General features: G+C 33.4%; 1 protein-coding gene and 1 pseudogene across 1 annotated transcript; one reads left to right on the forward strand and one right to left on the reverse strand.

The window, feature by feature from the left end:
• Positions 1-1180: 1180 nt before the first annotated feature.
• Positions 1181-1537, reverse strand: LOC143588054 (cysteine proteinase inhibitor 1 pseudogene; annotated as a pseudogene).
• A 15821-nt stretch (positions 1538-17358) lies between these two features.
• Positions 17359-18637, forward strand: LOC143588055 (uncharacterized). Its single transcript, XM_077069167.1, has 4 exons — positions 17359-17668; positions 17759-17864; positions 18321-18404; positions 18484-18637. The coding sequence occupies exons 1-4, from the start codon at positions 17567-17569 to the stop codon at positions 18525-18527; spliced, it is 336 nt and encodes a 111-aa protein (XP_076925282.1). The 5' UTR covers positions 17359-17566; the 3' UTR covers positions 18528-18637.
• Positions 18638-22645: the final 4008 nt, after the last annotated feature.

Consider the following 22645-nt stretch of genomic DNA (forward strand, 5'->3'; position numbering starts at 1 on the left):
CGACCCTAATTGATCCGACTAGAACGGCCAAACTGGACCCAAAAAAATTTAAATATCGATTTGACCCGACCCGACCCGACCCGACCCGAACAACCAAACAGGATCATAAAATTTTTTATATAACTAAGCACCGACTCAAAAATTTTCCGACCCCTGTGTGAAAATTTACTGAATCCGCCACTGCGATTAACCATTAACTGTTGTTATTAATACAACTAAATGACTAATATATTCTAACATCCACTAACTACTTATTTCGTTCTCTCTGTTAAAAGTCGGTTAAAGTTGACTTGATTTCTCGTTTTTGACTTTTGATCTTTATTACCACATATCAGTCCATTCATACTTCAAACCGCAATGTTGTTTTTCAATTTTGTGCAGAAAGTATCATTGTATGAACTTCACCTATTGGACAAGCTTGCACCCAACTCCATTTTTCAACAGACTTTCTATGGCAAAATATTATTGTAGTTTATAGTATGTCTAAATTCATTTATATTAATATTAATCTAGCAAATTGGGTTTTTGTGACACATGTAAATTCCTCTACATATACAAATCTTCCGCCATGACGAATGGAGCAAGCAACTTTTTTCTAGAACGGCGATTTTTTAATTTTTTTTTTTTTTTGATATGTCACCACACTTTCTAAATTGACAAAGTTTTTTTTAACCAAGTCCACACTTACTTTAAAGTTTGGTTTGATATCTATAAAAAACCATACCAATGACTATTACTTGACAGTCGTGCCGCCACAAGCAATTACAAACGTTTAAGCCTTTTTTTTAATAAAATACAATAACTTTTTCTGAACTATAATTACAATAAATTATTACTTTTACCTATATATAGAGAACGGAGAAACCAAGAAACCAACTAACTTAGTATTATTAATTACAACATTTAGTGGAATGTACTTCAATTCAGATTTTGATTTTTCCCCTTCCCAAGCAATCAAAAATCAAAACATGAATCTTGATTACCATCTCTTCCTTCAAACAAACCTTAAAATCATGAACTTAAACACGCACCATGAAAATTCAGCAAGAAAATATATAGCAATTAAACTTAAACTTGATGAATCATCTGATATGATCTGATTTTTTTATAAAGATTCCAGTCACTAGCTACTATTACATATTATTTCAAAATCATAACAAAAGGACTCTAAAACGTTACATCAAACAGGTCCTTTAAATGACAAAAGCTGCCTAAATTTCTCCCAAGGTTTGTCCCAAACAAGTGCCACATAATTACCCTCAGCGCTTCCGTCCACCGCAATGATCGTCAGGTTATATTTCCACCCGGCAACCACTTGGATCTCTCCTTTAAACACTTTCCTAAACTTTAGAGACGCATGGGCCTCCTTGTTATGCTGATCCACGGCAAACTTTCCTACACCGACCACCGTAGGGTCGGTCACATCGGAAATTGGCTTCCAACCGCCTACAAGTACCCCTCCGCCACCCAACGCGGCGGGGGAGGATCTGCAGAAGAAGAGGAGCATGAGAATTGTGATGAAGAAGAGATTATGCATTTTGGAAGAATGGTGCATGTGAGTGAAGAAAGAAGAGTGTGTGGTTTATATAATGACCACTTAGGAGAACATAACATGTTACATGTGAAGTCAACGTTACTTTTCCAAATGTTTGAATAATTTAATCAACAATGGAATTGGTTTTTAATTATATAACTTTAATTTAAAAAGTAAATATTACAACAAAACAAATAACAAACAGACAATAAGTTACACAATAAGTTACGTCGCTATTCCTTTTAATATAATTAAATTTATTGTAAAACATATATGCTGAATATTAATACTAGTTGTTATTATTATCTCTATGGATAATATCATAATAACCACATCACATACTCGTAACTTAGTGGATTGGCACGTAGTAAGGCGTTTGCCTTTTATGAGTGGGTAGCGGGTTCAAGTTAAAAGATTTTAGGTGAAAAAATATTTATTGTTAAAAAAGTTAGCATGGCCCAGCCTGACCCCTTGTATTTCTCCATCTTAAAAATCAAAACATCACCACCGCCGAACAACTTTAAATAAGGCCTCTAAAGCGAACTCCCGACCAAATCGGCGTTCTTGTCACACCCCAACTTAAGACCTAGGCGTGTGACCAACAGTTAATACCGATTTTGTAAATATATCAGAGTTTATTTTAGCAAAAGACTTTTTATTATATAAAATAAAATATTTATATACATTGAAACCATTATAAATAAAATATAAATTCTTTTGTTTGAAAAGCTTTTCGGGTAATAAATACCCAAGTATTATGTTTTTATTAATCTTTGTTTAATTTAGCGTGTTATTTTAATAATTTAAACAATGAGTCATCTCTACATTGCGAACATCCATTTCATGAATGACTCTAATTCTTGATACTGTATTTTTCCTGAAATGGTAGAAAAATACGTCAGCGATATGCTGGTGAACACACTGACGCGAAAATATTTTTATTTACTTAATTACCCCTCAAGACGTAACTTAGGTCTCGACCCATTGTATACTTAGAAATAAACTTTAAGTTCAACTCGACCCACTCAGCAAACATTGCAGCGTTCGACATTACTTAGGTAGCATAGTATACACATGATCAATCTCACTCGGACGTAACTTAGGTCCGGCCCATCGTGGCGGAGGTCATGACCAAGTGTGGTGCGGTGTGCCCACCGACTTTTTACCACATATGTAAGGATCCAAACAACGTATACAACAGCCTGAGGGCCAACGTTTACTTATTGTTTATAACGTTTTAGGGGTAGGTAATCCCATGTAATCAATTTTTTAATTTGACTCGAATTATCAAGTTATAAAAGTTTTGTGGCGTATTCACCTTTCTTGAAAAGATCAGCTTCAATACACTGATCGGTTCCTTCTTTCTTTGCTATCTCGAACCTATAGTACGAGTATAACTTTTTATTAGTCGGATCTTCAATCTGGCTTAAGACCTCTAGTCTCTTTTGTATAATCTTTACCTCGATTATATTTTCTTTTAAACTTTTTAGTTTAAAATATGTTTTCTTTATTTAAACCTTTAGTTTAAATAATCTTTCTTTCTTTTATAAGTTAAAAATATTTAATTTAACTTATTTTCTTTTATTTTCTTTTACAAGATGAACCTTTAGTTCTAAATATTTTTCTTTCTTTTTACAACTTTAAAACTTTTAGTTTAACTTGTCCACTTTTCTAAACACTACGTTTCTTCTTCTTGAAGAAACATATAGTTTATTTACTTATTAGTTAAGAAATCTAATACTCCCTCCGTCCCATTATAAGTGTCTTAGTTTGATTTTTCAAGTCTTTCTTGTTTAACTTTGACCGACAATATTTTTGTTTGTGTTATATAATACTTGATGTAAAATATATGAATGGATTGGGTTTTAAATGTATTTTACATTGATATAATTTTCATCAAGTAGTATATGACACAAACAAAGATATTTACGGTCAATGTTGCAAAACAAAGACTTGAAAAGTCAAAGTAAAACACTTATAATGGGACGGAGTGAGTAATAAACTCAAATAACAACAACTAGAACTAGTTTCTATTTTCATCTTTTCTCTTTTCTTTTTATAAGTTAAACTCTTAGTTTTACTTTATTTCTTTATTTTAAATAATAACTTTCATAATAATGTTATTATTAAAGAATTATTTAATATTCTCATTTCATATTTATATTTCTTTGTTATATTTTCTTTCGTTCACTTTCGAGGTATCAAATATATCACTGACTTAGGGTTTTAAGCATTTAATTTTTTATTATTATTTTATTCGGGCATTATGTATACCTTGTTTGGTTACTATTCTCTAGACTTTCGGGCAGCACTTCGACACTTGCACGTATATCGAGAATCTTGATCAACACATTCCTTCACGTAAAATGAGGTTCGCCGGTCTTCAAAACTTGTCGGCACACACTTCGAGGTGGTCGTCTTGGGTCGGCACACACTTCAAGACATCATCGTCGGAATCGGCACAGTTTACAAGATAACATCGGTTTTATGGCACAGATTACGAGGTGGGGTCGTTGCACGCATATCAAGGCAGTGAGAGGAAATTTTCTAGAGAGATAAAGAGTTGTATGATTTGTGTGGTGAAGAATGGGCTGGAGACCCCTTTATACAGGCTGAGTTCCAGACCCATCGCGATACGCGATGGTCCAAGAGACAGGCTTTGCCACGTGGCAGATGTTGGGCCATGTGGCGACACGTGGCAAAACATGGTGCCACCTTGTGACATGTAGCGGGACACATGTCACGCTGTCAGACCACGTCATCGCGATACGCGATGACGTTTGGACTTGGTCTATGGCTGTCGCGTATCGTGATCGGGTCAGATGACAGATTTTTCATTTTTGAATTTTAAGTTTAAAACTTGTCATTTTTTGTCCTTTATCTTTTGAATTTAGTATTTTTGACCCGTTATTTTCATAATGTTACAGTTCTCTTCCTATACTAATCATCAGAAATGTTCTAACATGGCTAAAAGTGTAAAAGGCGGGGCCGACCCAATAGGCAAACTAGGCTAAGCAAGCGCTTGAGGCCCCCTAAGTTATAAGGCCCACATTTAAAAAAAAATAATTTTATACACATAATACTGCAATAATAATGCCCGCTGTTTTAGTTTAGGTATCTTAAATGGAGAAACGGCTGAAACACACGCCTACTGGAGATTCAAAATCATTCATTCCACCAACTATTTAACTAATTAAGGATGGAGCCATGGAGGGATTGGACGGCCGACAGCAACAATACTCCATCAATCATAACGGTATCTTTTTTGTTATTATCACCAATTAATGGATCTAAATCACTAGTATAAACTAACCATTGATGCCGATTAATCCATCAGACATACAACAATATGTGACTGAGTGACTTTGGTGAGTTCGAAATAGCCATACAACAATCTGTTATTTGTGAGACTGTGACGAAATAAGAAAATAGCAACCGATGGCGGCAATCAATTTCACCCTAACTCCCTAAGCTTTCTGCAATCAGTTTGCAATCGGCTCTGGCCTCTGTGCAATAATCAATTGGTTAGTTTTAAATTTTGAGTTTAGCCTGTTTAAATTTTAAGTTCAACCTGTTTAAATTTTGAGTTCAGTCTATTGCCCTAATGTTTGTTTGCTTGTTTAGATTTTTAATTGTGTTGACGGTCTACTATTGAGGTTAATTTTAGATTTCAGTCTATTTCCCTAGTTTCCTACTTGACATTTGTGCGTAATTGTATATTTGTATTAGAATAGAATTTGCCTTAATAATGTTACACCGACACCGAACATACGAATCCGGTTATGCAAAAAAACAAAAAAAGACTTTAAAGGGAGGCTTTAATTCAATCACAAAAAGGAGATATTTTAAAATTTTTCACATCCACAAAACTACAAACAATGAACATACAAATGACGATCATCCTATATATAATGACTTTACAAATGATGAACAACCTACAAGTAATGAACTTACAAATGACGAACAACCTAAAAATAATGAACCTACAATTGATGAGTTAACAAGTGACAATGAATTTATAAATGATGATAAACTTCCAAATGAGAATCAAGCTAATGAACCTCCAAATATTGTTGACCCAAGTCAATGGAATAATATCAATAGTAATTTAAGGGATCTAATTGTAGAAAAAGGTGTTAGGAACAAAAGGCACACACGAACAAGAAATCAAAGCGATAAAGAACACGAGAATTTTACGTGGTTCGGTTGCGGTGTACAACCTACGTCCACAGGGTAATTAGGTTTGTATTATTTGGTGATATATAATAACAAGTACAAGAGACTATTTATAGACCGCATATTAGGGCTACTCCCTTGCTAAACAAGCTAGAACCCAATTGGGCCCAATAGGGTTAGGGCCGGCTAAAAAAATAACCTCCCTAACTCCTTTAATATGCAGTTGTCTAAATGTGGGTCCGGGGATACCACATCGCCCAACAATCTCCCACTTGGTGTCTTCGGACCTAGAAATGCACCATCTCTTCTGTACTTCTGTAAATGAAAATCCCTCCTGATCTTCAAACCATCCTAATTACCCTTGTCTCCTCAACATTATTTCTGGAGACCAGCTGAAGCTATGCAAAGCCTCAGCTTATCCAGCACCACACACTTGGTAAACATATCAGCTGGATTTTTAGCACCTGGGATGTTCTTCAGACTGATTGTTCCTTCACTGATCAACCCCCTCACGAAGTGATATCTCATCCCTATATGCTTTGTCTTTCCGTGATACACTGGATTCTTTGCAAGTTTAACTGCACTCTCATTGTCACAGTACAATGAGTAGTCGGGTTGTTGTTTTCCTAATTCTTCAAGAAAAGTCTTCAACCAAACTAGTTCTTTGCTGGCCTCTGCAACAGCCATGTATTCTGCTTCTGTAGTTGACAGAGCCACACTTTTCTGAAGTCTAGACATCCAGCTAACTGCTGTCCCTCCCACTGTGAAAACATACCCGGTAGTGCTCTTGAACGTCCCTTTACAACCACCCAGATCAGCATCTGTGTAACCTCTGAGTATGGCATCCTTTTTTCTGAAACATAACCCCATCTTCTGAGTACCCTTCAAGTATCTAAGTATCCATTTGACAGCCTCCCAATGTTTTTCTCCTGGATCTGACATAAACCGACTAACAACCCCAACGGCATGAGCAACATCTGGTCGAGTGCAAACCATTGCATACATTAGACTCCCGACTGCTGATGCATATGGGACTTTGGTCATCTTCGATCTTTCTTCTTCAGTTTTAGGAGACTGATCTTTGGTGAGCTTCAAATGACTTCCCAATGGAGTATTCCTAGGCTTGGTTCTTTCATCATTCATCTTGAACCTTTCTAACACTTTCTCTATGTATTTTTCCTGGGATAGTGTTAGAGTACCTGCCTTCTTGTTTCTAGTGATGTTCATTCCCAGTATCTGTTTTGCTGCACCCAAGTCTTTCATTTCAAACTCTTGGGACATCTGTTTCTTCAACTTGCTTATTTCCTTCATATCAGATCCTGCAATCAACATATCATCAACATACAACAGTAATATGATATAAGAGTTCTTGAATTTCTTCAGATAACAACAATGATCCATCTGGCATCTTTTAAACCCCGACCTCTCCATGAAATTATCAAACTTCATGTACCACTGTCTAGGCGCCTGTTTCAGACCATACAAGCTCTTCTTTAGTTTGCAGACCCAATTTTCTTTCCCCACAACCCGAAACCCTTCAGGTTGCATCATATAAATGTCTTCTTCAAGATCACCGTGTAGAAATGCCGTTTTCACATCTAGTTGCTCTAGATGTAAATCTTCTGCTGCTACAAGACTTAAAACAAGTCTAATGGTAGTCCTTTTCACCACGGGAGAGAAGATTTCATCATAATCAACTCCTCTCTTTTGTTGAAAACCCTTGACCACTAAACGGGCTTTATATCGTTTAGACCCATCATGTTCTTCTTTGACCCTGAAGACCCATTTATTTTGCAACGCTCTCTTATCCTGCGGAAGCTTGACTAAGTCCCATGTCTTGTTCTTTTCTAGAGAGCTCATTTCATCCTTCATAGCATTCTCCCACTGGCGAGAATCCTTCATCTTGACTGCTTCAGAGTAGCTTTCGGGTTCACCGTTTTCTGTCAAAAGAATATAGTTAACTGAAGGATTGGAATGACCGGGACTATACCTTTCTGGCTGTTTAGTAACTCTGGTGGATCTCCTGACCCAATTTTCAGTCTGGTCAGGCTGTTGTGGGATCTCCTCGTCTTCAGACTCTGAACTCCCACTGTCAGAAGTTTCTTCTGACTCATTATTTCCACCAGCTTCAAACTCAGGAACTGTGTCGACTTCAGTTTCTGTAGCGGGTTCCTGAACCGGTTCGGGGATCGGTTCAGATCTCTGGTTTTCAATTTTGAATTCAACCTGTTGCTTCTGAACCCTAGAGTTTGGATTTATCACATCTTTGTACAACTCAGCCTCATTAAATGTAGCATGTTTGCTGCGGACTACTTTTCTGCTTTTCGAGTCCCAAAGCTTGTAGCCCATCTTGTCTGACCCGTAACCAATGAAAACATACTTCTTGGCTTTTGAATCTATCTTGTCAGCATTCGGATCTAGGTCATATGCACTGCACCCAAAAACCTTTAAGTGCTCATAATTAACCGCTTTCCCCTTCCATTCTTCTTGAGGTGTTTTGTAACCCAACGGAACTGATAGACCTCGGTTGATAAGATAGGCAGCAGTTTTAACAGCGTCTGCCCATAACATTTTAGGGAGCCCTGCATTTATCCTCATACTTCTGGCTCTTTCATTTAACGTTCTATTCATCCTTTCTGCGACTCCATTTTGCTGAGGAGTACCTGGAACTGTATTTATCATCCGAATGCCATGCTCAGCACAAAAGCTAGTGAACTCTGAGCTAATGTACTCCCCTCCATTGTCTGACTTCAAGCACTTTACCTTCAGATCAGATTCAAGTTCAACAGCAGTTTTCCATTTCTTAAAAACATCAAATACTTCAAATTTATTTTTAAGAAAGTAAACCCATACCTTGCGTGTGGCGTCGTCTATGAAAGTCACATAGAATCTCGAGCCTCCCAAAGATTCAACACGTGTTGGTCCGAAAACATCTGAATGGATAAGCTCTAATTTCTGAGCTTTAGGTGCTTTCCCTGTCTTCACAAAAGATACCCTCTTCTTTTTTCCAAAAACACATGGTTCACAGAATTCAGATTCAACCCTTTTAAGATCTGGAAGCTTTCCTCTGGCGACAAGCATCTTCATGCCCTTCTCACTCATGTGGCCGAGTCGTTGATGCCACAACTTTGATAGACTCGGTCCACTCGTTACTGCATTAGCACTACCTGCAGAAACCTCAACCATATACAAAGTACCCCGTTTCTTTCCCTTGGCAATTACCATGCTACCCTTGACGACCTTCCATTGTCCTCCCCCGAATGTTACATCATAACCCTGGTCGTCTAATTGCCCAATGGAAATTAACATTTTTTTCAATTTTGGAATTACCCTGACATCTTTCAATGTCCAAATTGTTCCAAAACTTGTTTTCAAGTCAATATCTCCCAACCCAGTAATTTCCAAGATTTGGTTATTAGCAAGACTTACAGTACCAAAATTGCCCCGTCTGAAATTCTTCATCTTTCTCGAGCTTGAGATAGCATGAAACGACGCACCTGAGTCCATAATCCAGGACTCGACTATATCCTCAATACAGCAGATCAATGCATCATCAGAATCTGATGCTGTTGAGGAGGCAACATTCACTTCTTTCTTGTCTCTGGGTGGTTCTGTACATTGACTTCTGAAATGACCATTCTCATTACAGTTCCAACACTTTATGTCGTTTCTTGTTTTTGAACTCCCCTTTCTGTCTCTTGATTTTGATCTTCCCCTGTTACTTACCCTCTTATCTTTCTTTCTACCTCTTCCCTCAGTACTTAGCAAAGTACTGGATGATTCACCTGCATTCTTTCTCCTGATATCCTCTCCTAGGATCAAGTCACGAATACCCTCGAACGTGAGTTTGGTGGTTCCGGCTGAACCACTAACGGCAGTGACTGTTCCTGACCAACTTTCAGGTAACGAGGACAATAATAGCAAAGCTTGCACTTCATCATCAAATTTAATATCAACAGATAATAACCGGGATATGATAGAATTGAACTCATTTATATGAGAGGTAACAGACGCACCTTCCCGCATACGCGTATTCACCAATTGTCTAATTAAGAATACCTTATTAGACGCGGAAGGTTTCTCGTACATGTTTGACAACGCGGTCATCAAACCCTTAGCAGTGGTCTCATTCACTATATTGAAAGCAACGTTCTTAGCCAACGTGCATCTGATGACTGCTAGGGCTTTCCTGTCTAGATCGGCCCATTCTTCATCCTTCATATTCTCGGGTTTTTGACCTCTCAAACATGGAAGCAAATCTTTCTGGCATAACAAGTCCTCGACTTGCATCTTCCACCATCCAAAATCCTGCCCATCAAACTTCTCGATTCTGATCTTACCGTCCTCAGTCATTATCTTTACCGAGTTTCTAACGGAAGCAACCTGCAATACTGATCAGAACTGTTTGACCTCTTCTGGTCAAAAGACAGATTGTACTGTAGCGCGCACTGTTCACCCGCCGGAAACACTGTAGCGGCGGCTAGGGTTTCTGATTAGGGTTTGGTGGCGTCTGGCGGCTGGGGTTTATAGTGTGATCCTTGCTCTGATACCAGTTGTTAGGAACAAAAGGCACACACGAACAAGAAATCAAAGCGATAAAGAACACGAGAATTTTACGTGGTTCGGTTGCGGTGTACAACCTACGTCCACAGGGTAATTAGGTTTGTATTATTTGGTGATATATAATAACAAGTACAAGAGACTATTTATAGACCGCATATTAGGGCTACTCCCTTGCTAAACAAGCTAGAACCCAATTGGGCCCAATAGGGTTAGGGCCGGCTAAAAAAATAACCTCCCTAACTCCTTTAATATGCAGTTGTCTAAATGTGGGTCCGGGGATACCACATCGCCCAACAAAAGGCCCGGTAAAAATTGGTGGTTACAAATTTCCAAAAGATGAATATTCAAGAAGCTTTAATACTTCTTTTTATATCCGAAAGTTACCGAATGAAGAAAAAATAGAAAGAAAATGGTTGGTTTATTCTATAGAACTAAATAACGCATTTTGTTTTTGTTGTAAGTTTTTCAATGTGAATCAATGTACAAGTAAATTAGCATATGAAGGTAGTGATGATTGGAGAAATCTTAGTGCCTAATTAAAAGGACATGAAATAAGTAATGAGCATATTGTCATATGAGAACATGGATGGAATTAGAGATAAGATTAGCGAAAAATAAAACAATTGATAAACAAACTCAAGATCAAATAAATAAAGATAAAGAACATTGGAGAAACGTGCTAATAAAAATACTCGCCGTTGTAAAGAGTTTTGGTAAAAAGAATATAACATTTCGTAGAATGAAAATTTTATGAAGAAAATAATGGTAATTTTTAGCTATTATCGAGATGATTGCGGAATTTGATCCAATAATGCAAGAACATATTCGACGCATAAAAGACAATGAAATTCATAATCATTACCTTGGACACAAAATGCAAAACGAATTGATTTGTTTCTTAGCAAATGCAATAAAAACAAAAATTATTAAAAAGTTAAGGAAGCTAAATATTTTTCAGTTATACTTGATTGCACTCCCGATGTAAGTCACAAAGATCAAATGTCCATTGTCTTACGATGTGTAGATATTCAATCAACTCCGATTCAAGTTAATGAATATTTTATAGGATTTTTAGTAGTAGATGATACAACTGGTAAAGGCCTTTTTGATGCTATTATTAAAGAAATTAGTAATTTAGGGCTTGATGTAAATGATATTAGAGGACAAGGTTATGATAATGGATCGAATATGAAGGGAAAACATCAAGGCGTGCAAAACTATTGTTAGACATTAACCCTAGAGCATTTTACACACCATGTGGTTGCATAGTTTAAATTTAGTAATTTCTGATATGGCTATCTCTTGTAACAATGTTGGGGATTTTTTTGGTGTATTACAACGTGTTTATTGTTTGTTCGCATCATCCACTAAAAGATGGAATATTTTACTAGATAATGTAAAAAATTTAACTCTTAAACCATTATCACAAACACGTTGGGAAAGTCGATTAGAAAGTGTTAAAGCAATTAGGTTTCAAGCTTCGCAAATAAGAGAAGCATTATCGGATTTATGTGAGGATAGTACTGATCTTAAAACTAAAGATGATGCTAAAAATTTAGCTACGGTACATTTTGAAAATTTTGAATTTTATTAGCGACGGTTATTTGGTACGATATTATGTTTGCTATTAATATAGTTAGTAAAAACTTACAAGCAAAAGATATGTGTATTGATGATGATGATGTAAAACAACTAAATGAACTTTTTTGTTTTTTTTTAAAACTTATAGAGAGGAGGGATTTGAAAAGGCTATGACCGCAACTAAACAAATATGTCTAGATAGTGGTATTGAACCTGTTTTTGAGAAACGTATTATTCTTAGAAATAAAAAGTTTGATCAAAATACTAATAATGAAACTTTAGAAACTCATATCGAATGTTTTAGGACTGATTATGTCTTGTACATAGTAGATCAAGCTATATCTTCACTCACAAGTAGATTTAATCAATTTAAAGAGTTTGAAACTATTTTCGGTTTTTTGTTTAGTGTAGAAAAATTAAAATCGTTCGATGAAGAAATTTTAAAAAAGAAGTGTATTAATCTTGAGAATTTTTTGAAACATGATGACAAGGTAGACATTAATGGTTTAGATTTATTTCAAGAACTAAAAATGCTAAGGGATATGATAGATATAGAATCTAACACACTTATAAACATATTAAATTAAATTAAAAAGTTTGATTCTTTTTCGAATGCTTATATTGCTTATAGAATTGTGTTAACTATTCTTGTGACCGTTGCTTCTACAGAACGTAGTTTTTCTAAATTGGTTGGGGGGTCCTTGCCCCTTACATGTGTAAGTAAAATAATATAATTAATAAAAAAAACTTTTGAAACAAAATAGGTTTCTTTCGTGGTAAATAAACTAAGTTTTATATAAAACATAAAATAACCACAGAATAAACAAAAATACAAATTGGGATTGATTTTATACTAAATTACATAAACTAAAAACGTTAGTAATTGCTTACATTTTACGTCACATAGGAATATACTTTTGTTACCAGCTAGACCATAAGCTTTAATTAAAAGTACCAATCCCAATATTGTTTACCTATCGCCTTCCTCACACCACTCTATATACCTATAAGCTCTACATAACTAAGAAAACAAGCTTTCTGATGACCATCTTTTTCACTTTTATTTTCTTATATTGTGGCTACTCTTCGTTGCAGATCTACTTTAACGAACAATGTTGGATAAAATCTCGCATAATACCCACTTCTAAGCAAAATAAAGGGGGGGGGGAACCCTCTCGCCCCTATTATATTCCGCCCTTGAACATATAAAGAGGGTTCATGTACAAAATAATCTTAACATGAGAATGTAATTAAAAATACCAATCTACCAAACACGATAACGTATGAAACAATACCAATTTACATAAGCAGTGTTTTATAATAACAAAAAAAAACTAATAATAACAAAAAAAAATTAAAATAAACAATAAAATAATAACAATTAATAGTTACAATAAAAGAAAAAAACCTAATAATAACAACCAGATACAAATCAACAAATACTTATAATGTCTCATAATCGAAAATCAACAAATACAAACACAAATTAACAGCAAATACTTAAAACAAGAGAAAATTGTCATTTGCCTCCCTGGGTAATATCGGCGGGAGCACGATAGACCACTGAAAACCATTTTGCGCATGTTGTGCCATTGTATATATCCGGCGGGCTTTTTTGCTCCTTCCGTTAGTCAAACTACCGTTGACCATCCAGTTGACTTATGTAATGACTATTATGTCCTTTTCATCTGCAATTAGAACATTTGTGTTTTAAATAATTAACAAATGTACCCCTGATACTTAATTCCCTCCAAAATTAAAAAAAAAATCATTTTTTATTATTTATATCACCGAACCCGAAAACAACGAAACGAATCAATATATTTCACTTTTTTATATACTTTTCACCTGAACTGAACCTGAAAATATACAATTTAAAATTGAGATTGAAAAGAGAAGAAAATATTATTTAATGTTAAAAGAGTATTTAGGTTAAATACGCATTAATCTTTTTCAAATTTCAATAACAACGTAAACCAATTATTTCAAATCATGTTTAATTTTATAAAAACTATATTAAGATCGTTAAATAGACAAAATAAACCAGATTTTTTTATAAAACATATTAAAACTTATTACAATATTAAATATATTTTAAAAAGTTGTAACTATTAATAAATTCGGTTTTTAATGAATAGTGGCAGATTTATAAAAAAAAGACTTTTACAATTTAAAAATGTAAATGCTGACATATTTATATATTCCTCATTTGATACAAATCTATTTTCTAAAATAAATTACTAAAAAAGTACAAAACAAAAAATACCTAAAAACTCTTTCACTAACATTTGTCTCTACACTAATTACACAAGTTACTCAATCACGAAATACACATTTGAATCGAATATTACTAGTAAAGCACTTATAAAGCCGTGGTTCAGCTTAAACTTCCAGTCTAGATCGAATATTATTAGTAAAGCACTTATAAAGCCAGCTTGAATAGTATTTTAACGAACTTAAGTTTGAACTGATATAGGCTCAAATTCAAGTTAGAACGTGCGCATTGAGAATGTTATGGATGACGTTTTGGCCCAAAACATCAGGGAACACCACCCCATTGCGTTTTGGGGTGCGATTTTGGTATATGTTGTGCACACAACATTGTAGAAGGGCTCACTCCCCATCGTGCTCTCCCTTTCCTCTTTATATCTTTAGGCGTATGACTTTCGTTTTCAATTTCTTTAAAGGAGTTAACGGAAGCAACAGGGGACCAACAGAATGAAAATGGAGATGGCATAAGGCTAGGGTTTTATAACATGATATATATATATATATAGTTAGGGTTACAAGGGCAAAAAGGTAAATAAGTGGGTATCTTGTAGACGAACCCATTTAAATGTTTAACTTCTCACTCTCAAGATAATATTTTGAATAAGTTAGCTCGTTAAAAATATCTATAGCATGTAATGTAATAGTTTTATATTTTTTTTGTTTTCTTAGTTTTTTTTTTAATTTTAATGTAATTTTTAATTTTAATGAAATATTATTTGTTTAATTTTTATTAAAAACTATTAATACCAAATAAAGAAAAAAAATTGAGTAACGACTGATGTAGAGTTTTCAGAAAAGTTTTAAGTACACCATTTTCTTTGCAAAACTTTAAAATGCTGACTGGACACCATATGACTTAAAATGTCCAAAGATAAGGAAAAATTACCAAAATAAACATGTTTGACTAAAAATTTATCAAAATAGACATGTCTATTATAGCCTACATCTCTTCAATAATTGATTTTTTGATAAATAAACAATTGACACGTCACCGAAGCCGGCTAAGGCGGCTAAGCCTTAGCCGCCACTTTATGGGCACAAAATTTTATGAAGAGTACCTTTAGCCAATAGAAATTCGACACGTGTCAAAGGCGGCAAAACTTAGCCTACATATATAGTTATTTAGCCGGCATCTTTGACTCTTAGCCGGCTTTGGGATACATGCCTATTTAGTTAGCCGGCTCCAAATGTTCCTTCTTAGCCGGCTCCAACTCGGCTTGTAGGCTAAGGCTTCACTTAGCCGCCTTCTTTTTTTCATTTAGCTGTCTAATTTTAGCCGCCAAAATTGAATATTTTACCAAACTTACCAACTCTATTAAATATTTAGCCGGCTTCACTTAGCCTTCTTCTTAGCCGGTGTTAATTTAGCCCTCAAAATTAAATATTTTTAATACTCAATTAATTGTTTAGCCGGCTTCGCTTAACCGTCAATTTTTTTTCTCTTAGCCGGCATGTTTTAGCCATTAGAAATAAATAAATTTACCTACCCAAATTTAATTTTTCACCAACCATTTTTATAAAACTATACAACCATATTCACTACATCTTATAAAAGCATCTTCACCATCTCAAACTTTGTTACTTTCTTATCACAAAATCCTGATATTTTTAAAAAATATGTTGGTTAACGTCGTCGTTTACTCAGATCAGATTGTAGGCTTTAATTAGCCGGGTTTTTAATGAATGAATTAACTTGGTTTTTTTATTAAAATTATTTTTATGTACGTAGATACTAATAAGAAAGTAATACACGGAAATGTTTATTAATAATAAAAATTAAGAAACATAGTAATAACAAAGCATACTAAATAAAGATTACAATCTACTCGATGGTAGGCTGACAACGCCAAATTGTAAATTTTTTCTGCCATAAACCTCTGATATTTAAGTATTTTCTCTTTAAAATCTCCTTCAAAATTAAGCTGTTTTTCAAAACATAAATGTTTCATTAACATACAAGCAAATACCCCCCAAAAATTTATATTTGGCGTTGTCGTCATACCATCGAGTAGATTGTAATCTTTATTTAGTATGCTTTGTTATTAGTATGTTTCTTAATTTTTATTATTAATGAACATTTCCGTGTATTACTTTTTTGTTAGTATCTACGTACATAAAAATAATTTTAATAAAAATAAACCAAGTTAATTCATTGATAAAAAACCCAGCTAAGTAAAGCCTACAATCTGATCTGAGTAAACGACGACGTTAACACACATATTTTTTAAAAATATGAGGATCTTGTGATAAGAAGGTAAAAAAGTTTGAGATGGTGAAGATGGTTTTAGTGAACATGGTTGTATAGTTTTATTAAAATTGTTGGTGAAAAATTAAATTTGGGTAGGTAAATGTATATATTTCTGATGGCTAAAACATGCCGGCCAGGAGAAAAAAAATTGACGGCTGAGCGAAGCCGGCTAAATAATTAATTGAGTTGGTAAAAATATTTAATTTTGGGGGCTAGATTTACACCGGCTAAGAAGAAGGCTAAGTGAAGCCGGTTAAATATTTAATAGAGTTTGTAAGTTTGGTAAAATATTCAATTTTGGTAGCTAAAATTAGACGGCTAACTGAAAAAAAGAAGGCGGCTAAGTGAAGCCTTAGCCTACAAGCCGAGTTGGAGCCGGCTAAGAAGGAATATTTGGAGCTGGCTAACTAAATAGACACGTATCCCGAAGCCGGCTAAGAGTCAAAGATGCCGGCTAAATAACCATAGATGCAGGCTAAGTTTAGTCGTCTTTGACACGTGTCGAATTTCTATTGGCTAAAGTTACTTTTCATAAAATTTCGTGCCCATAAAGTGGCGGCTAAGGCTTAGCCTCCTTAGCCGGCTTCGGTGACGTGTCAGTTGTTTATTAGTAAAAAAACCAATAATTTGAGAGATGTAGGCTAAAATAGACATGTCTATTTTGATAAATGTTTGATCAAACATGTTTATTTTGGTAATTTTCCCAAAATATAAAAAGTTGTGAGTACGCTTGGTCTTACGAATAACTAAGGCTGCTAACTACTAAGCCAAATTACTTTGATGGTTTGATCTACCGTCAAAAAATCCAGATGGAGCAAATCCTGAGCTTGCTATTGCTTAATGGGTTACCAGCCTTTGATTGGATTTTCATAAGATTTGTCCTATTGGTTTACCGTTTACGGGTTATGGACACGTCATCATATCCGGCCCATTTGTAGTAACGTCACCGTAAAGCTATCATGAATAGATTCCTCATGCTTTTTTGGCCCTTCACTTGGATATCTCTATGGATAACCAGATTTAATATATATCACATTTTTATTAATAAACAAAAATAAAAAAAATATCTGAACCATAAAATATCTAAGTAGTTGCACTTTTTGGTGACCTTCACTAGCAAGATATTTACTTGATAGATATATATACAGATATAACTGTGAATAAACAGATATAGCATAAAAAGTGAATAAGATATGACAAGGCATCAAATCCACAAGGTATCATGCTTACATTTCCATCCTCATGGCCATAAGCTACCATGCTTACAATGCAATCCTCATGCCTTCATTAGAATGGTAATTAAGTCGTACATACATAGTTACATACATATATTACATGCACTGATGCACATCATAAACGCTTACATTAAAGGTTTTGTATTACAGGTGCATCATCTAATAGAAAGGTGCATAATTTTTCGTATGGATAGAGATGAATGCGTGAGGACGCTTGCTAGGCATGCTAACATCAGTCCTACTGTTACCTTTACAGGTTTGTTGAGGATGTATTTTAACGTTTAAAATACATGTCTTCTTAATTACATGTGTTTGACATTTAAAATTTTCGATATAATGGATTAGATGCACCGTTATACGCGTGTGCATCAAAACTCATCATAACAGCAAATCAGATAACCCCGTAAGTGATTTGAACACATTGTTGTTGTGAGTTAAAAACAATGTTGTATCTTAATAGTGCTTAATTTCAGCCCTTATCTTTATTACAAAGGACTTAAAGATAAATAGAATTTTAAATGTATAATTTAAACAAAGAATGTTAAATGTATAATTTAAAGGAGCAATTGTCTTTTCTCTGTTAACTTTGTAGACGTGTTCAACTTCATATTTGTTACAGATATATTATCAAATCATATAATTAATCGGTGCTAAAGTTCTTACTCAAATAATGATTTGATATTTATTTATTTTTATGGATAATTTGATATAGTCTGGGAAGAGTTGCTTAAAGAGAATACGGTCTTCTTTGAAGCTTACTCACGGCGTCGTATTGTACCAAGCAATGCATTGAGCAGTAAGTCTACCAATATATATATGTACCAATTGTCAATTTTTATCGTTAATGTTTGATAGATATTATATTATTGTTACAGGACATCCACAAGAGACTAGTAATGGAAGAACATGGAGGAGGTGACATTTGTTACCACTACTTAATTAAATATTGTGTAATATTTACTTTTTATTTTTATTTTTCTAGTTTTTTACTTTATCCGATTAAATTGAAGTCTGAATTCATGCTTACCTGTAATGTTGAATTCTTTGATTGGATAATTAAAGGACTGTCATTGTGTCCTTCCGGGCACCCTTCTCCTTTTCTACGATGTCTAGTTATCTACCAATCGGCTCAAAAGGACTGTGAACCCAACACCAACTTGTTATTATCCAACTTAGCTACCACCTAACTCGTGGGCCAAGTAACTAGATTACTAAGATAAAACTAAACCGACCTGTCGTAATCTAACTTGGATGCTTAACCAATTTTGACTGACTTGTTAACTTTGGTTTCTTCATATTCACCGACTTACAAATACGGTCCAAAATTACCAAGTAACTATAGAGATTTCAAGTAACTAAAAATTCGTATGTGGATTCTAATACGATTATTTTGTAATGAGGTATAGAAGCGGGAAAAGGTTTTTGACTAAAAGGGTTAAATGTAACGCAATAACATCTAAACTAATAACCGAAATTATGGTTTTGTTTATACATCAATTAGTTACACGATAAGAGGCCACTTGAAGTGTCATTAAATGTTGTCAAGTCATGGTCCATATGTGACTTTGATAAGAACATCTTCAACTTCGGACACAGCTAAACCACCACATCACCACAACCCCCCCCCCCCCCCCCCTCTTCTCCCCCTCCTATCCTCTCCCTTACAAAGTCTTCTAAATCTCGTATGTAGTCAAAGACCTAGCCCCCGGACTTCACCCCCATAACGCCTCCATCTGGTTTCTCCTTCGACTAACTCTTTCCAACTTAGCTCTAGATGACTACATTGGAGTCTAGAACAAGGCCAACTTTGGGGGTGTGTAAGCTGCACCGTTTGCCGGAGCACGTAATTTTGAGGGCCCAAACTTTTTTTATGCATATATATGTTTGATATATAAAAGATCTTGAGTCAAACGACATCATAAATTGTCGATTAGGTCATTAATTTGTCGATTAGGTCATTAATTTTGGTTTTTAAAAGTCACCGGAAAAATATGTTATCCGGATAACTTTGCCTGAAAGTCGTGGTGGAGCTGGAGAAGATGTCAACAAAATCAAGTTTTAAGTAATAGCAAAAATAACCTATGCTTTTTATTTCATACTTAAAACTATTATTTACATACTCACCATTTTTAGTTTTGTTTTAATTATACTTTACTCTTAACTTTTATAACAACATATCATTTAAAATCCTTTAAACAATTTTAAAAAGTTAAGTTTATATTAAGATAGCTATATTAATTTTAATAAATTTTGGATTTTTAACTCGTATAAGCATTAAGTTTTAGGATTTTAAAATTTTGGGTATTACATTAATCGTCGTTTATAGAAATTAGCTTATATATTTAGTTATTCGTAGAGGACTACGAGCTTTATATTTTGTTTCGGCCGAGGTATTTAAATCCTAGGAGGCGGTCCTGCCTGGAAGTGCTTTAAAAACTCTTATTGTGTCAACAGACTTGTTGGCAGTAATTTGTTTCTGAGTCGCCAATTTCTAAATTAATCATGTGATTGATTACACGTCGACTAAAAATTATGTTGTCGCCAACGAGGTTGTGCTTGAGTGTCGGCGAATTAAGTAGCTATGAGTCTACTTATTATGACCTTATCTTGGTAACCGTTTGTAGGAGTATTAATCGAATCATATTTCAGGTTTCTCAAATTAGTAAAATTAGGTTATATTCAAATTTTAAAATTTAAGCTCCATTAGAATTGAAATATATTCCAAAAACTTGATTTAAGTTCAAACATGCAAATTCAACTTAGTGCGATTCGATTTTAGTGTATAACAAAAATTTAACAAGCTAAAAATATCTCTAAACTTTCAAATTTTAAAACCTTTTCAAAGTAAAATTTCTTTAGGATTGCAATAATGTCCATAGAACTAATAACATATAAAACTAACTAATAACATATAAAATGACCAAAATCCTAATAGCATAAAACATATCTATATATATATTAAAACAATTGAGTTTTATTAAATAAACTTTATTGTTTTCATATATAACAATCACTTCTATGATTTTCTTTACAATTAAATAATTCAAAAATTAATTAAATTAATCAATAACCCACAATTAATTCACTATTTAAATCATCTATAAACTAACTTTTAGCTAAAACCGACAATTTTAATATTCAAATTTAAATTTCAAACTTAAACCGAAACTAACACAATGAATGTTCAATTTTAATATTCAAATTTAGACCAAAACTAACAACATAATTAATTCATATCCTTACTAAATGTATTTACTCTAAATCTAAATCATCTATAAATAAAAATCGTGTAATAACTATTGTCAAACCCTCAAGTATTAGATGTCCAATTTTTAAAATTTCAAATTTTCAATACTTATTTGACCTCATCTTATACTTCGAAAAACATTTCAACAATCGCTTCTATAAATTCGGTATTCCATATTCATTTGTTTATATCATCATTTTCACTATTCTAAAGTTGTTATAACTTATAACTACGACTTTGTATTCAAATTTCTATCGTTTGTTATTGTTTGTAAGTGAAATTCACATATTAATTTAATTATGTTGTCCTTATTTGGTCTTTTGGTTGTTATGCAGGCAGGTTAGCTTGAGAATTGGATGTATGCAAACTGGTTAGGTGAATGATTCATGTTAAAATTTCTGTATTATCAGTTCTACTTAAATATATTTCTTTTGTTCTTATTGTTGGTGTACCTTGAATGAAACTTAATTATTTGAATTGTTGGTATTATTTGCAGTTCATCTTATATGTTGCACACATCTTGCTGCTACTTAGGTGGGTCAGATCATGAAGTTTCAGTAACATTCGGAGACTAGCTCGAGCCATGGTAGGACCTGGTCACCAAATGCGTGTTCTGATTGATGTAAGATTTCTAGAAATTCATATTTACAGTTTTATTTTTATATGTTGAGAGCTCTCTCTATTCATATTTACAGTTTAAGAACCATTTGGAGACTAACTCTAGCCATGGTAGGACTAGGTCACCAAAGTTTCACATGCTCCTTTCAAGATTCAATAGACTTGTTGAAGGTTTTGAGATATGCGAAAATATTGTTAATTTATTTCCTTATCAAAATTATTATGATAATTATTCCGATTACATCCATTGATAATTCTTACTAATTTTTTTTAATAGTTCAGTGTATCTAACATTAATTTATTTTTAGTAATTTCAATTTATGGCCGTCCAACTTGGTAGATTGGCTAATTGCATGGAAAAAGTATTTGATGGAGATTAGGTTGATTATGTTTGTTATGGTTATTACGAATGTATTTTAGTTATTAATTTTCTATCATTTTTTATTTTATGTAGCTTAGACAATTCATGTAAATTAATTTCTTTTTATATGAATGCAATCTTTATTTTCTGTGTTAAAATTTTTGAATCTTATCTTGAAAGTTTTAACAATTAGTTATTGAACTTCCAAAAAAATGGAACGTTTATTATAATAATATTTACAATTATTTATTTCTGTTTTTAAAATTCAAAGCTGACTACTATTGCAATAATCTTTTGTAATTTTTAATAGTATTCAGTCTCAACTAACTTTTCATCTTTTATATTTGACCAAATTTTATTAGCACAAATGACAAATTTAATATAGCTGGAAATTTTAAATAATTTTCTTTTGATTATACTCGAAAGCTAATAAGTTTTGTATTAAAAACTCATTAATTTATTTAACCAGTTTAATATGTGATGTATTACTTATTTCAAATTTACATTTAAAAAATCTTAGATATTTACTATAATTGCTTATTTATTTTAAAATATTCATCATCTTTAATTTTAATGATACATTTCAATCATTTATACATTAATTTATTTTTGTTTTTAATTTAATTGATTTTAAATAAAGTAATTATGTTAAAAAGTTTGAAACATAATTTACTGCATATTGCAGTCACTTTAATTAAATTTTAATTAGGGAATAACCTCTATTTAATAAAATTAAAATTAACCGGTTTAATTTTAATTATCTATATTTATTATTTTAATTATACTTAATTAGTAAATTAGTAGAATAAAA

Source organism: Bidens hawaiensis, unplaced genomic scaffold (genome assembly GCF_021521415.1).
Source record: "Bidens hawaiensis isolate Kalapana, Puna unplaced genomic scaffold, B.hawaiensis_p1.1 tig00035963_1, whole genome shotgun sequence".
Classification (NCBI taxonomy): Eukaryota; Viridiplantae; Streptophyta; class Magnoliopsida; order Asterales; family Asteraceae; genus Bidens; species Bidens hawaiensis.

Coding starts and splice junctions, on each gene's coding strand:
- LOC143588055 (XM_077069167.1), top strand. CDS start 17,567: ATGACAAGGCATCAAATCCACAAGGTATCATGCTTACATTTCCATCCT. Junction 17,669..17,758: donor CTCATGCCTTCATTAGAATG/GTAATTAAGTCG, acceptor TTTGTATTACAG/GTGCATCATCTAATAGAAAG. Junction 17,865..18,320: donor TCCTACTGTTACCTTTACAG/GTTTGTTGAGGA, acceptor AATTTGATATAG/TCTGGGAAGAGTTGCTTAAA.